Raw genomic sequence first — 15,157 nt, 5'->3', positions numbered from 1 at the left:
TGCGGCCAGCGGCCGACGAGAGCGAGAGGCCCGAAGAGCGGCCCCACGCCTTCGACCCAGCGCTGCTGGAGTTCCTGGTGTGCCCGCTCTCCAAGAAGCCACTCCGATATGAAGCATCGACAAATGAATTGATTAATGACGAGTTGGGAATAGCCTATCCAATTATTGATGGGTTCCCTAATATGATACCACAGGCAGCTAGGATGATGGCACAGCAAAATAAGAAGCAAGAAGATATGGAGCAGCACTAGATAATAATTAAAAACGACGCATACAGCCAGATTTTCTTACCACCATTGACCTTTTAAAAAGTCAGGGTGGCAGGTAGTAAGTGGAAGGGGAGAATGTTTCTGTCTCTTCCTACATTGACTGTCCTCATTCCATTGATCTCCTTAGCAGGACTGTTCTACTCAGCCTCCGTGGAAGAAGACTTCCCACAGGGCTGCACTAGCACAGCCAGCCTGTGCTTTTACAGTCTGCTCTTGCCCATCACCATACCAGTGTATGTGTTCTTCCACCTGTGGACTTGGATGGGTATTAAGCTCTTCAGGCATAATTAATGCACCCAGAGCCAAGATGGGATATACATTAATGATAAGTCTTGAGTGTCTAGCTCAACTGCATGAAAATACTGGAAACCCACTTAATTTTCAGGGAAGATGCTGTGCCTTGCTTCTGTCAGAGGCTGAGGACTGTGGGAGGCGTACACTGCAGAAGCTTCTTTCATTATACTTTGGTTCTGCCCTTGTTTTTTGAAGGTTCTAATTTATGACTGCTGTGTCAGAAGAAACGTTTCAACACAGTGTCTTATTGGAAATTAACAATACCAACCATCACCTAATGGCTTTTCTTATCCCTTTCATCTAAAAATTAATAATTTGAAATTTTATGTTTGTTTGAGATTCAAAGTCTTTGATAGAGTCACATGTTCTACAGATAACTGAAATAATTCCAAAGGAGCTATGCTGTAGTTATAGAGAAATGCATTTGAACTAGTGTGATATAAAACTATAATAAAATTGAAACATTAATGGACTTACAAAAAAAAAATACTTTAAATAGCCCTGGCCAGTTTGTCTCAGTAGGTAGATTGTCGGCCAGAGAACTGAAGGGTCTCAGGTTTGGTTCTGGTCAAGGGCACGTAGCTCATTTCCAGACTCAATCTCTGGCTTTGGTTGGGGTGCATGAGGGAGGCAACCAATTGATGTGTCTTTCTCACATTGATGTTTCTCTCTCTGAGTCTCTCCCCCTCCCTTCCACTCTCTCTAAAAATCAATGGGAAAATATCCTTGGGTGAGGATTCACAACAAAAAGAAAATACTTTAAATAAAAAGATCATTCCTATTAAATACTTTAATAGGAATAAATGAATGAGTTTTTGAAATTCTAAAAATTGAGTCAAGATTAAAGGTAATGAAGGAAAATGAAAAATATACTATTTTTAGATTACATAATAGCCTATCTAGAAAACCTAAAATATCTGGCACAACATATACTAAGTGGAACATAACTCTGAGATCACCATTATCAGATTTCTTTTCAGAATATAGTCCTCTATAGTAGACAAGTATGCTAGATCACAACTTATTCTTTTTTAAAAATGTTTTTATTGATTTTTTAGAGAGAGAGGAAAAGAGAGGGAGAGAGAGATAGAAACATTAACCAGCTGCCTCCTGCACACCCCATGAAGGGGATCAAGCCTGCAACCCAGACATGTGCCCTGACCGGGAATCGAACTGGGGCCAGGTTCATCTTATTCTTAATAAAGGTAATCTGAAAAAAGAGCTGGATCTGAATTGAAAATTAGGAAGTCTAAGGCCAAGAAAGGTAAGTTACTTGAAGTCACAGAACTGACAAAGGCCAGAAGGATGATCTGAATCCTTGTGCAATTCCAAAACCTGTCTCATTCCACTTGTCACAAGGCACCTTTACTTTAACTGATATTTTCTGAACACCCATTATGCATCAAGTGCAGGAGTACAAAAATGAGTAATATATTTATGTTTTAAAGATACCTAAGTTAGCTCTAGCTGGTTTGGCTCAGTGGACAGAGCACTGTGGCGTGGAGGGTCCCAGGTTTGATTCCATCAAGGGCACATGCCCAGGTTGTGGGCTCCATCCCCAGTAGGAGGCGGGCAGGAAGCAGCCAATCAATGATTCTCTCTCATCATTGATGTTTCTATCTCTCTCTCTCTCCCTCTCCTTCTCTGAAATCAATAAAAATATATTTTTTTTTAAATAAAAATAACTAAGTTAAAAGAATTGCCCAATTATTTGGTTTAAAATCTAGGTCTCCTAATTCCAACTTCAATGATCCCTCCACCACATAATCATCATATATCTAAAAACCACATATTACTCCTTCTATGTGTAATAAACACCATTTAATGCTGGAGCTAATTCCAAAATTGTTAGTGTAGAAAGTTGTTATTCTAAGAGTACCCAAAAGAGGGACAATCCACACAAACAACTTTTTGGTGTGCTTTTGAGGCATATTCAGTCCTGAATACACACACAAAAGGTGAGGAATAATTGGAAAAGGGGGGAAAGAGGAAGAGCTGAGTTCTAAGTCAATTTCCAAAGCAAACTCTTTCAGTTTGGGTATAGCACATTATCAAATACATCACTTGCAAGCTTTCTACTTATATTTCAATGTAATCATTTAGAAACATGAATATTTAAGTGACTTAAGATAGTCATTCTCAGAAATCTTCTAAGAAAATTTCAGGTAATTTAACATCTGTACAACTTAGAGAAATGTGGGCTTAAAAATAATACAGTTCAGTGGATTTATGTTGGAATGAACATCCATAATCATTAACGAATCTGCAAAAGGCTCTGTATCTGATCTTACCCTGTTCAATATTCCTATCACGGACAAGATGAAGACCCAGAAATTATACTGAAACACCAGAAAAAACCTTCAGAAAATCACCAATTTCTCTTTCATCTCTCCTGTTCAGCAAAGTAGAACCCGCAGCTGGCTATCTGTCATATTGAGACAAGGAAGAAGTATAAAAAGCAAGCAGGGCTTTCCAAAACAACTAGAGGAAAAACTCCCATGAAAATGCCCTAAGCATATGGACCAAAGCAGGAAGTAACCCATCAGGACAGGAACTAGGGAGCAGAGTAAAACAGAATGACTACCATCACCTACCAACCAATCTATGAATGATACACATGCAGATATTCTGATCACTTTAGAAGAAATTAATACCCAGGGATATTTGAACTTTAAAATCTTTCTTGAGATAAAGTAATTCCAGTATAAACAGAAAAGTGATTTTCTCATAACATTGGTGACCTCTGACTAAGTAAAATTATGATCAAAACATTTTAAGATAAGGATTCTTTATAAATAAAAACAACTTACCACAATCCATTCAGCAATGTTTTCATAGAGCTCTGGACTAAAAATTGCTTTTTTAAGCCTAGCTAAAGGACCATCAGCATCTACTAATCTGCACCGCATGAAAACATCACAGTAGCCTCTAAAATCATTGCAAGGGGATCCAGGTTGCAGGGTGATGGTTCGACCCATGAAATGCTTGCTCCATTGCACAGACCCTGTACTGGCACAAGTTGAGAGGTCCACTGAAAAAGAAGTACGAAATATAAGTTGAAGATCAGATTTTCTAGGGGACTAGCTGGAGAGAAAGGGAGGAGGAAGAAACTGCCTAAAATCATTACCATGACATGTTACAAAGACTTTCATTAGTGAGGCTAGATAACACTAGTGGGAATTCACCTTAAATGTTACAATATAAGTAAACAACCAGCAACTCTTTACTTAGTGGCTACAATAGCTTTAAAATCTTCTAACAGTGTTTATATTAATTGTCATAAAGCTGGCAGGTTTTTGTCTAGTTTACCATTTTAAAAACACTGTAGAGACCTAATACTAAAACACAATACTATGCTACATCTAAAGTTTTTCTTTCTCAAGAGGATCAGGTTAGCTGAAATTATCTATGCAAAGTATATGTCAGAGTTTAACACTTAAAATAGAAGAGAAAATAAGATTCTCAAAACAAATTTTATACTCCTCTAGTATTTTTAAAAGCCTTACTCTTCTTCATACAGCAGACATGGCATAATTCCTTATCATCTTTGCTATCAGAACTGGCACAGGTACACTCCTCCAAGCCATATTTCTCACAGATAGAGCCTGCACATTGCTGAAAGGAAAATAGAAAATCAATTATTTAATCCCTAAATAGTCAAGGCTATTGTGCACAGTAATAGACAGGCAGATATAAGCCTCCAATGGTAAAATAATTAAGTAGAAATATAAGCTGGGGGGAAAAGCATAAATTAGTATCAGAAATGGATAATATAAACATATTTGAAAAAGAATAAGTGCAAATAAGATAGGAAATCTTTTAAAGAAATAGCAACTTAAAATATCAAGATCTTTACAAAGCAAAAATAGAAAAAGAGAGTAGATAAACATCAATTTTATGTTAGTTATTATGGCTCCTTTATAAGAAGAGAAAAATGAAATTTTCCTCATATAGAAGAAAGTAACCATTTAGTCAAGAAAGCTTCGAAGGCTTTATATTCTTTTATTTAGGCTATTAAAAATATATTAATTTATAAAACTTAAAAGCAGTACAAAGTCACATGACTAGTTGTACAACTATTTTTCTCTAGAGAATACCAAACACACACAGTGGAAAGGTAAAAGGCAAGTCAGTAACTAATAGGATGCCATCAACCATATAATACATTTTGGCTTTGTGGGGAAATAGATACTGAAACAGAAACTGAGATTAATTACTTTAACTATGCAGCTTTAAGCGTCAACAACTATTTTGATAAAGCAGGTTTTATAAAACTAAATTAAAAATATATACATCAAATACTTACCCCATTAATGCATACTTGTGTGTGCCTATTGCAGTCTGTAAAGTTTGGTTTAGGGTCAGATGCTGGGCAGAGAGCTGTAATGCCATTACATATTCCTTCTTTTGCACAGTCTGAATCATCCCGACACTTTTCAGTTTTTGACTTGAATATACACTGTGCTGTACAACAGGGACCTTGGCTTGGACTAAAAGAAACATTACATGATTAAAGAAAATTGCTAAGATATTTCTTATATATATAGATATGGTCCTAATTTTTAAAATATAAATCTTATCTTTTAAATAGTATGTTATTGATATACAACTTCAAATATTGGAATAAAAGGCTACTAAATTTCAACATTCTAATAAGCATAGAAAAGTGATTGTCTCATTTTTATAAGCAAGGCATTCTTATTCTATTTGTCATTAGTGAAAGGCTATAATAGAAAATGGATTTAGTATTAGGCAAGTTACCAGTGTTCTTCATAATTACATCATACATTAGTCAATTTATCAATTTCCTCACATTTATATGCTAAAATCAAAGTAGGGAAAACAAACCAATATTGCACAAATAATATTCTATTGCTTTTGTCAATTACTACCAAAGTAATATGACAAGTGAAATAATTATATGATACTAAGTTATAAGAGTGCATGAAATCCACCAGCTGATATGGCTCATTGGTTGAGCATCGACCCATGAACCAGGAGGTCAGGGTTTGATTCTGATTCAGGGAACATGCCCGGGTTGCAGACTTGATCCCCAGTAGAGGGCATGCAGGGGACAGCTGATCAATGATTCTCTCTCATCATTGATGTTTCTATCTCTCTCTCTCCTTCTCCCTTTCTTCTGAAATCAATAAAAATATATTTCTTAAAAAGAGTATATGGAATCCATATTACTTAAATATTTAAAATTAAGATCCTAAAAATATGGATGATAATATTTTTAAAGTTAAGAACTAAATAAAATGCATTATTGAGCATCTTTTGCATGTCCTTTTTTTAACACCCACCACACAAATTACAATTACATGTAGTTCAATTTGCCAACAACAGTGCACTAACCAATGCTATGGAGTAGGAAAAAAAATATATATATATATATATATAAATGAAAAAAAACACAAATAAAGCAAAACAACAACAAATAAAGATAAAGTTTCAAAACCATATGCATCTCTTAATTTGTTTTAAATCTGCCATAACTGCCTTCAGGTGACTTTATAGGAACATAAACATGACTGGAATTAGCAAGGCACCTGCACTGTTTTCCAGGTCTTAGCTTGCATTTTTTCCCCTCTGGCTGGTTTGCATCATAGCAGCACTCATCTTTACACTGGTCACTATAGCCACAATCACATTCTTCACCTTGCTCTACCATTCCATTTCCACAAATAGGTTGGCCAGACTCTGAGGAAAATAAACAAGACAAAGTAAACATTGTATGCACACGTTAATTTGATTTAAAATTCACAAACTCTTTGGAGACAGGAAAACTTTGACAGGAAAGGTAGAAGAACCTAGAAATGTGGAAATTGAGACCTATTACTAACACTGGTTCAGTCATTAACTAGCAATGTGGTCTGGGCAATTTGCTTCCCCTTTTTTGGGCCTTAGTGTCTTCATCTGTATAGTGAGTGGATTTGACCTGATGATCTCTTCTAAGGTCCCTTCTAGAAGTGGTAACATCCTATTTAGGCCATACCATACGGAGTTTTACTGAACAGTGACAGCACTATTTATATTACACAGATACAAATTAAGTTAGTGATTTATCAACCAGAAACAAGTTAAACTTTTTTTGTTAGACAGAAAATTTCAAAACTACACAGAAGCAGTAACAGAATAAGTACAATGAACTCCTATGGACCAATCACTCAACTTTAATAACTATCAATAAACAACTCCACCTAGCATACTCATTTGTTCTTGTAAATAAGGGGCGGGGAACCTTTTTTCTGCCAAGGGCCCTTTGGATATTTATGTCATTCGCGGGCCATACAAAATTAACTTAAAAATTAGCCTGCTATATTTGACTAACTCACCCCTAATGCCTTGGCAGGGTCAGACCAAATGATTTTGCAGGCCTTATACATCCCTGAGGCCAAACATTCCCCACCCCTATTGTAAATACTCCAGGATGAATCTAAGACATAAGTTTTTTCTTTTAAAAATCTAACTATAATACCATTATCATATCTGACAAAATTAGCCATATGCTTAATAGCATCTAATTGCCAATCCATGTTCAGTTTTACTCAACTATCTCTTTATAACTGGTTTATCTGAACCAAGTTCTACAAAAGGCTCCCCAACACCCTCTCCTGATGATCGCTTTTGGTTGACATGTGTCTTCAGTTCTTTTAATATATAGCAGATTTGCTCCTCTTTTTTTTTTTTTACATGCTTTATTCATTAAAGAAATTGGTCATCTTGTTCTGTGGAATTTCCCACATTCTATTTGGCTGGTTGTATATTAGTCTATAAGTAATCATTTTTTAATTTACTTTAGTTTTGCTTCTCAGCTAGACCAAGCTCCTTAAGGGAAGAACCATGTATTATTTATATCTTTTGTATTTCCACAGGGCCTATTAGTATTGGGTCAAATATCTTGGTTCATTAAGGTCATACTGCCTAGCCTAAGCATAGTGAATAATTTTGGAAAAAATTTTAGGATCTCTTTTCAAGTTATTTGATTTTGTCAATGAGGTTATAATTAGAACAAGAATGCTACTCTTTGTAAGATAACAAAATTACAGAACTTCAGCACCTACAGGGAAATGATAAGAATCAAATGTCTTCATTTTACAGAAAAGAAAACTAACTTCCAGAGAGTTTGTGACTTGCAGGAATCCATATACCGCAGTATGGGCAAAAGACTAAACCTAGGTCTATATCTAAAATCTGGTGCTCTTTTCTTTCTACACCAAATCAATGTGGAAAACAGTTGTAGTACAGGCTTCAAATGGAGAAATCAATAAGTAGAAGGGAACACATCTAAAATGCAGGAACTCAACATGAGAAGTATCTAGAAAGTCTAGGTTTATATTCATAAAGTTCATTCCTATCTTTAACCACATCAAATATTAAAGGAAATGTTAGCAATAATTAGATCTCTATCCCTCTTTCATTTCATACCATCTCTTTTGTTTTATAAAAGTAGATGCACGCACATGCTTATACTAGTATATACTGCGTAAACAATAAAGGTTTTTCTATAGTCTAGTAATAATCAGTTTGTAATTCATGTGACATATAATTAAAAAGAAAGGAAAAATTATAAAGTCAGAAAACCTATATACAACATTCACTACATTAATTTACATCTCACATAGAAATATTACTTCAATCAGCTACTTGCTAACTAACAGCTTACACACAGAAAAGATGCTATTTAAGTGCAAAAATTATACTAGGTACATATTTCATTATAAGAAACAAATTTCCTTCCCTTAACACCTGCAAAGCAATATGCTCATTTTTAAAACTCAAATTCAACCAGAAAGTTTATTGTGAAAACCCAGTTGAAAAATCAAGAATGTATGTAGCACTTCCACATTAAAAGCTTTAGAAAAGCTACATTGATAATAAAAACAAAAATGATAACATCAGTATAATTTTAATCTACACTTTTAAAAGAAAAAGATGGATTTAAATGAGAAAACCAATCAGTAAAAGTAAATATTGATCATTTGGACCTTATCAAAATTTAATTTTTGGTCTGAAAAATATTCTGTGAAAAAAGATAAAAAACAAGCAATAGACTGGGAGAAAATATTCGCAGATCAGTATCTGATGAATGACAACTAGACTGTATAAAGAATTCTCAAAACTCAATAGAAAAATAATACAATTAGAAATGGCCAAGAAATATGGACATTCACCAAATAAACACATGGAAAGATGTCCAACATCATTCATTAGTCATCAGAAAAATAAAAACCACAATGAGATATCACTATATATCTATTAGAATGGATAAAATAAAACTATTAAAAATACCAAAAAACTAGCAAGGATGCAAAGAAATTAGATCACTTATACACTGCTGGTGGGAATATAAAATAGTAAAACCATTTCCCTAGCCAGGTATATCACAAGCTCATGTTGGTTAGAGCATTGTCCCGATAACCCAAAGTTGTAGGTTCAATACCCAGTGAGGGCACATACAAGAATCAACCAACGGCCGAACCGGTTTGGCTCAGTGGATAGAGCGTCGGCCTGCGGACTCAAGGGTCCCGGGTTCGATTCCGGTCAAGGGCATGTACCTTGGTTGCGGGCGCATCCCCACTGGGGGGTGTGCAGGAGGCAGCTGATTGATGTTTCTCTCTCATCGATGTTTCTAGCTCTCTATCCCTCTCCTTTCTTCTCTGTAAAAAAATCAATAAAATATATTTAAAAAAAAAAAGAAAAAAGAATCAACCAACGAATGCATAAATAAATCTACTTATATAAAAACCATGGGTGGTGTTCATCACATCCAGAACCGCCACGACCAAGCGGAAGAAGTCAGTCCTGCAGGGGTTGTCTTGGCAACGGCTGCACCCTCCCCCCAAGCTGTTTCCCGGAGCTGTTTCCTGTAAGGGCAGGGTTTGAGGCAGGAACCCGCCCTGGGAGTGTGGAGGCTTATCTTTCTAAAGTGTGCTGTAAAATAACATTTTTATAGTTTTCCATACTTGAGTAAAACCTGATTTTATATTAAATATTTTTATGTTGAATTTTCCTACAAAGAAGATTGTGGAAAGAAAATTGAGACCTTTGTACTCTTACTCCCCAGAGGGACAATAATAAATTATATTATTCCCTCAACATCCCACACAAACAGTCCATTAGGCAATCTTTAGTGCTTTATATTACTTCCCTGAATAGCAGTCATAAACAAAGTTCAAAGGAACACAAATATAGGTCAATGATAAGAATCCATGTGTAATATGCAGTTATGGCAGGGGGGTATAATTAGAGTGAAGATCACGTCCACAGAGTATCTCTGCGGAATGACTGTCACTTGCTGGTAAAATTTAAGATATTATTTATCTAGTTATTTACCTCACCACTCTCAATTTCCTTACCCTTTATTTTTCTTCATCATACTCTTTAATATTGCGTATTTGTTTATTTACTTGTTTCTTGGCTACCTCACTAAAATGAAAACTCTGCAGGGTAGGGTGATGTTTGCCTTATTCTCACTGGAGTATCTACAGTGTCCAATCACAAATGCCAGCTGTAAGATGGGGAGTGTCGGGAGGTGAGACCAAAGGGATGTGGAGTGACTGAGTCATGGAGGAACTGCAGGGGTTTTGTCTGGGTCAAAACCAAGATCGGGCCTAAACCGGCAGTCGGACATTCCCCGAGGGGACCCGGATTGGAGAGGGTGCAGGCTGGGCTGAGGGGTCCCCCCCCCTCCTGTGCACGAATTTCGTGCACCAGGCCTCTAGTAATAATAAATAATAATAATAATAATAATTTTTTCATTTAGCAGTTATTTAATAAGCACTTATATCTGCCAGGTACTGTTCCCAGAGCTGTGGTTACAGGCAGACATGAATAAGAAAAGCACAGATCTTCCCTTTGAAAGCTTGTGTTACAGTGGCATCCATTTATGAGTGTATAGACTCAGCTTATATTAATCTTTCTAAATACCTAAATGGAGAGACAGGAATACCTTATATTTCCAGATAATAATAATGATTAATTTAGCAAAACTTGCTGCACATCTAGCTAGTTACTAAAATCTGTTTCTTAGACTACATTTCCCAGCATCCTTCGCAGTTAGGTGTGCCAGGGAGTGTGAGTTGTTATAATGAGCTCCATTCCAGGCCTGACCCTTAGAAATCGCCATACACACTCTCTATTTTTTCCTTCTCCTAGCTGATTAGGATGGAGAAGCCATGTATTAGAGATAACTGGAAACTCATTAACCGAGATACTTGCAAAGCCATGAAAAGAAAAGTTGCTCCTGTTTACCAGGTGTTCCTGTCTATTGTGTTTGAGCCATTGGATAATTGTAGGTCTATTTGTTATAGCAGCTAGTGTTACCCTGATGAATTTAAGCACTCATTTTTAGCTAGGCACCATTCTTTTTTTCTTTTTCTTTTTTTAAATATATTTTATTGATTTTTTACAGAGAGGAAGGGAGAGGGATAGAGAGTTAGAAACATCGATGAGAGAGAAACATCGATCAGCTGCCTCCTGCACACTCCCCACTGGGGATGTGCCCGCAACCAAGGTACATGCCCTTGACCAGAATCAAACCCGGGACTCTTGAGTCCACAGGCTGATGCTCTATCCACTGAGCCAAACCGGTTAGGGCAATTAATTCCCTTTTAATGTGCACAGATTTCGTGCACCAGGCTACTAGTGTAATAATAAAGTGATCTCTCTCTCTCTTTCTCTCTCTCCCTCTCTCTCTCTCTCTCTCTTCCCTCTTCCTCTCTGTCCTCTCTCTCTAAAAATCAATCAATAAATTTTTGTTTTAAAAAAAGAATAAAATAGTAAAACCACTCTAGAAAACAGTTTGGCTGTTTCACATAAATATAAAAACAAATAATTACTATATGACCCATCAATTAGATTAGAAATAAAAACTGATGTACACATAAAAAAACCTGTATATGAATGTTTCTAGCTGCTTTATTCGTAATTGCCAAGAACTGAAAACAGCCCAGATGTCCTTTAACAGGTTAAACAAACTGTGCTACAAACATACCACAGAACACTACTCAGAAATAAAAAGGAACACACTATTCACACAGGCAACAATTTGGATGAATCTCTAAGAATTATGCTGAATGAAAAAAACAATCCAAAAAGGTTATATGTGTTATATGATTCTAATTATATAACACTAGAGGCCCAGTGCACAAATTTGTGCATGGGTGCGGGTCCCTTGGCCTGGCCAGTGATCGGGCAGGCCGGCCGGGAGGAGGAACCACGGGAGGTTGGCCATGGGAGCGCACTGACCACCAGGGGGCAGCTCTTGCATTGAGCACCTGCTCTCTGGTGGTCAGTGCATGTCATAGCGACCGGTTGACCCGTCGTTCAGTCACTTAGGCTTTTATATATACTAGAGGCCCAGTGGGGGTCCCTCAGCCTGGCCTGCACCCTCTTGCAATCCAGGACCCCTTGGGGGATGTTGGACTGCCGGTTTCAGCCTGATCCCCAACATCCCCCGAGGGATGTAGTAATGTGCAAAGCGGCAGGCGGCTGGGTGCCACACCACTCCTGCTCATCCTGGCCCTGCTGCACCTGCCGCCACCACCACTCAGTAGCATGCTGACGCGGAGGCGGGAGAGGCTCATGCTGCCGCAGCTGCAGTCACCAGCCGTGAGCCCAGTGTCTGGCGCCCACCAGTCAGCTGAGCGGCGCTTCCACTGTGGGAGCGCACTGACCACCAGGGGACAGCTCCAACATTGAGTGTCTGACCCCTGGTGGTCAGTGCTTGTCATAGTGACCAGTTGACCAGTTGTTCCGTCACTTAGGCTTGATAGATAGATAGATAGATAGATAGATAGATAGATAGATTTATTTCTGAAGTGACAAATTTTAGAAATGGGGAATAGCTTACTGGGGAAGTGAGGAGACAGCAGGAAGAAGGTTAGTGTGGCTATAAAAGGGAACACTGGGGGTTCCTTGTGGTGACAGGCCGTTCTGTATCTTAACTGTGGTGGTGAATACATATACCTAGCTACTCATGTTATAAAACTGGATAGAACCAAACACACACTCACACACAGAAATGAGAACAAGAAAAACTAGGGAAATCTGAATAATCTGTGGATTGCATCAATGTCAATATCCTGGTCATGATACTCTACTATTCAATTTTGTAAGATGTTACCATTGGGTGAAGGGTACATGGAATATGCTATTTCTTATAACTGTATGTGAATCTAAACTATAAAATTAAGGTTAAAAACAGAAGGCCACAATGTTATTCAATTATATCTCAATTTTATTTTAAATCCAGCTAAAAAATCAAAAGGCCCGGTTTATATGGAAATCTTCCTCAATTCTTTCTCCTTTGCTGTCACATTTAAACCCATCTCTGCGTGCTCTTTATATTCAAGGTGAGAAGCCTCAATTTTGCCCTAGGGTAATTTATAATTCTGTGAAATAGGACAAGAATTCCCCCCCCCCCAAAAAAAACAACATAATGCAAAGTAGATTATTTAGAATATTAAATGCCACAAGAGAGACATAACAGATGAATGGATAAATGTGTCATATCCATATAATGGAATATTATTCAGCCACAAAAATGTACGCAAATCTGTACTGGCCGGTTTTCTCAGTGGTTAGAATGTCAGCCCGTGGACCAAAGGGTCATGGGTTTGATTCCCAGTCAAGGGATGTACCTGGTTTGCAGGTTGCAGGCACATGCAGGAGGCAATCAATCCATGTGTCTCTCTCCTGTCAATTTCCCTTCCTCTCCCTTCTTCTCACCCTCCCACCTCTGCTCCCTCCCCCCTCCCTCCCTTCTACTCTCTCTAAAAATTAATGGCAAAAAATATCCTAGGGTGAGAATTTTTTTTTCTTTTTCTTTTTTTTTAATTAATTAATTTATTTATTTTTTATTGCTTAAAGTATTACAAAGGGTATTACATATGTCTCCTTTTTTTCCCCGCCCTTGACAATCCCCTGGCCTCCCTTACCCCCCAGTGTCTTATGTCCATTGGTTATGCTTATATGCATGCATATAAGTCTTTGGTTGATCTCTTACCCCCTCAAAATTTTTAAAGGCTTAGAATTTTTTTTAAATATGGCAATCTGATACATGCTGCAACTTGGATGAATTCTGAAAATACCAGTATTATGCAAAGTATCTGATACATTCTACAACTTGGATGAACACTGAAAATACTATGCTAAGTGAAATAAGCCAGAATCACACAAGTACAAATACTGTATGATTCCACTTATATGAAATATCTGGAATAGGCAAATTCATAGAGGCAGAAAATAGATAAGAGGTGCCCAGGGGCTAAGGAGAGAGCAGAACAGGAGTTATTGTTTAATGGTTACAGGATTTCTATTTGGAGTGATGAAAAGGTTTGGAAATGGTGATGATTGCACAACACTGTGAATATACTTAATGCCACTGAGTTGTACACTTAAATTAGTTTAAATACATATTGTATGTTATATTTTGCTACAATTAAAAAAAGAGAATTTCATAGCAGCTTAATTAATATTAGCCCAAACCTGAAAAGCCCAGGTGTTAATCAGTAGGAGAGTGGATGAGCAAACTGTGATACTATGCAACACTACTCAGCAATAACAACAAAATAGTAATGATAAATCTCAAAATATTATGCTGAATGAGAGCAAAAGTATACAAACTATATGATTCCATTTATATGAAGTAAAACAAGCAAAATAAATCAGAATAGTGGTACTTCTGTGTGTGTGCTGGGAGCAGAGACTGACTGGAAAGAGAAATAAAAGAACTTTCTGGGGGGATAGAAATGCTCTGTATCTTGAGAGGTTACACAGGTAAATGCACTTGTCAGACCTCATCAAAGCTTGGACTAAGATCTGTGCACTTCGCTTATGTAAGAAATAAAAGAATCACAAACAATACTGAACTCTAGAGAAACCAAGATGGCGGCATAGGTAAACACCGGAAATTGCTGCCTCGCACAACCACTTCAAAAATACAACTAAAAGACAAAACGAACATCATCCAGAACCACAGGAAGGCAGGCTGAGTGGAAATTCTACAACTAGAAGGAAAGGGGAAGGCACACTGAGACTCAGTGGAGGTGCGGAAGTAAAGTGCAGAGGTAAGGAGACGCGTGGAAAGGGCTGGCAACTGAGGACGCAGCGCACGTGGAAAGGGCTGGCAGCTGAGGACACGGTTGTCTTTTTCAATCGGGAGGGAATGTCAAGCTCCCGACTATTCTGAACTCCAGTCCCAGGCGAGTCTCTGGGGACCCAGACTCATACAGAAGAAACTGGACTGTCTGGCATCAGTTGGAACTCCAGGGTGGCTTTCTCTCAGAGGTGATTGCAGCAATTACTGGGACACTGAGAAGCGGGGCCTCTTAGGGCAGGACTGAGGAGCAGCCATAGCTGCTTGCTCCGCCCTGTTGATCCCCTAAAACCCCGCCCCACCCAAGCTGTGCACAGAGGCTTTTGCATATGAAAGGCCTGGCCCTTTGCAATCTGAAAACTACCTAACAAACTGCAGCTGGGTCAGAGAGACTCAGAACTTCCAAAAGAAGGCTCAAGGCCCCACAGCAGCTTCCACTGCTTCACAGCTGGGCCCCTGCTGGGTAGCCTCAGGCAGAGGCTAAATTAGC

At 37.9% G+C, this 15,157-nt stretch overlaps 2 protein-coding genes across 6 annotated transcripts in view; one reads left to right on the top strand and one right to left on the bottom strand.

The window, feature by feature from the left end:
- Positions 1-15,157, bottom strand: part of ADAM10 (ADAM metallopeptidase domain 10) — a 165,528-nt gene that overhangs the window by 22,041 nt on the left and 128,330 nt on the right. For 4 of the 5 annotated variants that reach the window (XR_001360005.1, XM_005883284.2, XM_014530866.1 and 1 more), the window contains 4 exons: positions 6,116-6,266; positions 4,870-5,053; positions 4,070-4,178; positions 3,374-3,594 (listed from right to left, as the gene is read on the bottom strand). Coding sequence is in view for 4 of the 5 variants with exons in the window: in XM_005883284.2 (XP_005883346.1) it covers positions 3,374-3,594; positions 4,070-4,178; positions 4,870-5,053; positions 6,116-6,266 (665 nt within the window). In the remaining variant the exon portion in view is untranslated. Of the gene's footprint in view, positions 1-2,860; positions 2,989-3,373; positions 3,595-4,069; positions 4,179-4,869; positions 5,054-6,115; positions 6,267-15,157 lie in introns of those variants that run through there. The other variant, XM_014530867.1, reaches the window with a different exon arrangement.
- LOC102259881 (phosphatidylinositol N-acetylglucosaminyltransferase subunit Y) lies at positions 279-944 on the top strand. The gene has a single exon (XM_005883283.2). It carries the CDS (start codon positions 345-347, stop codon positions 558-560), a length of 216 nt encoding a protein of 71 aa, XP_005883345.1. The 5' UTR covers positions 279-344; the 3' UTR covers positions 561-944.

Source organism: Myotis brandtii, unplaced genomic scaffold (assembly GCF_000412655.1).
Source record: "Myotis brandtii unplaced genomic scaffold, ASM41265v1 scaffold781, whole genome shotgun sequence".
Lineage (NCBI taxonomy): Eukaryota > Metazoa > Chordata > Mammalia > Chiroptera > Vespertilionidae > Myotis > Myotis brandtii.
The sequence above is the reverse complement of the archived record's forward strand: the minus strand, read 5'-3'. Positions and strand labels throughout refer to the sequence as shown.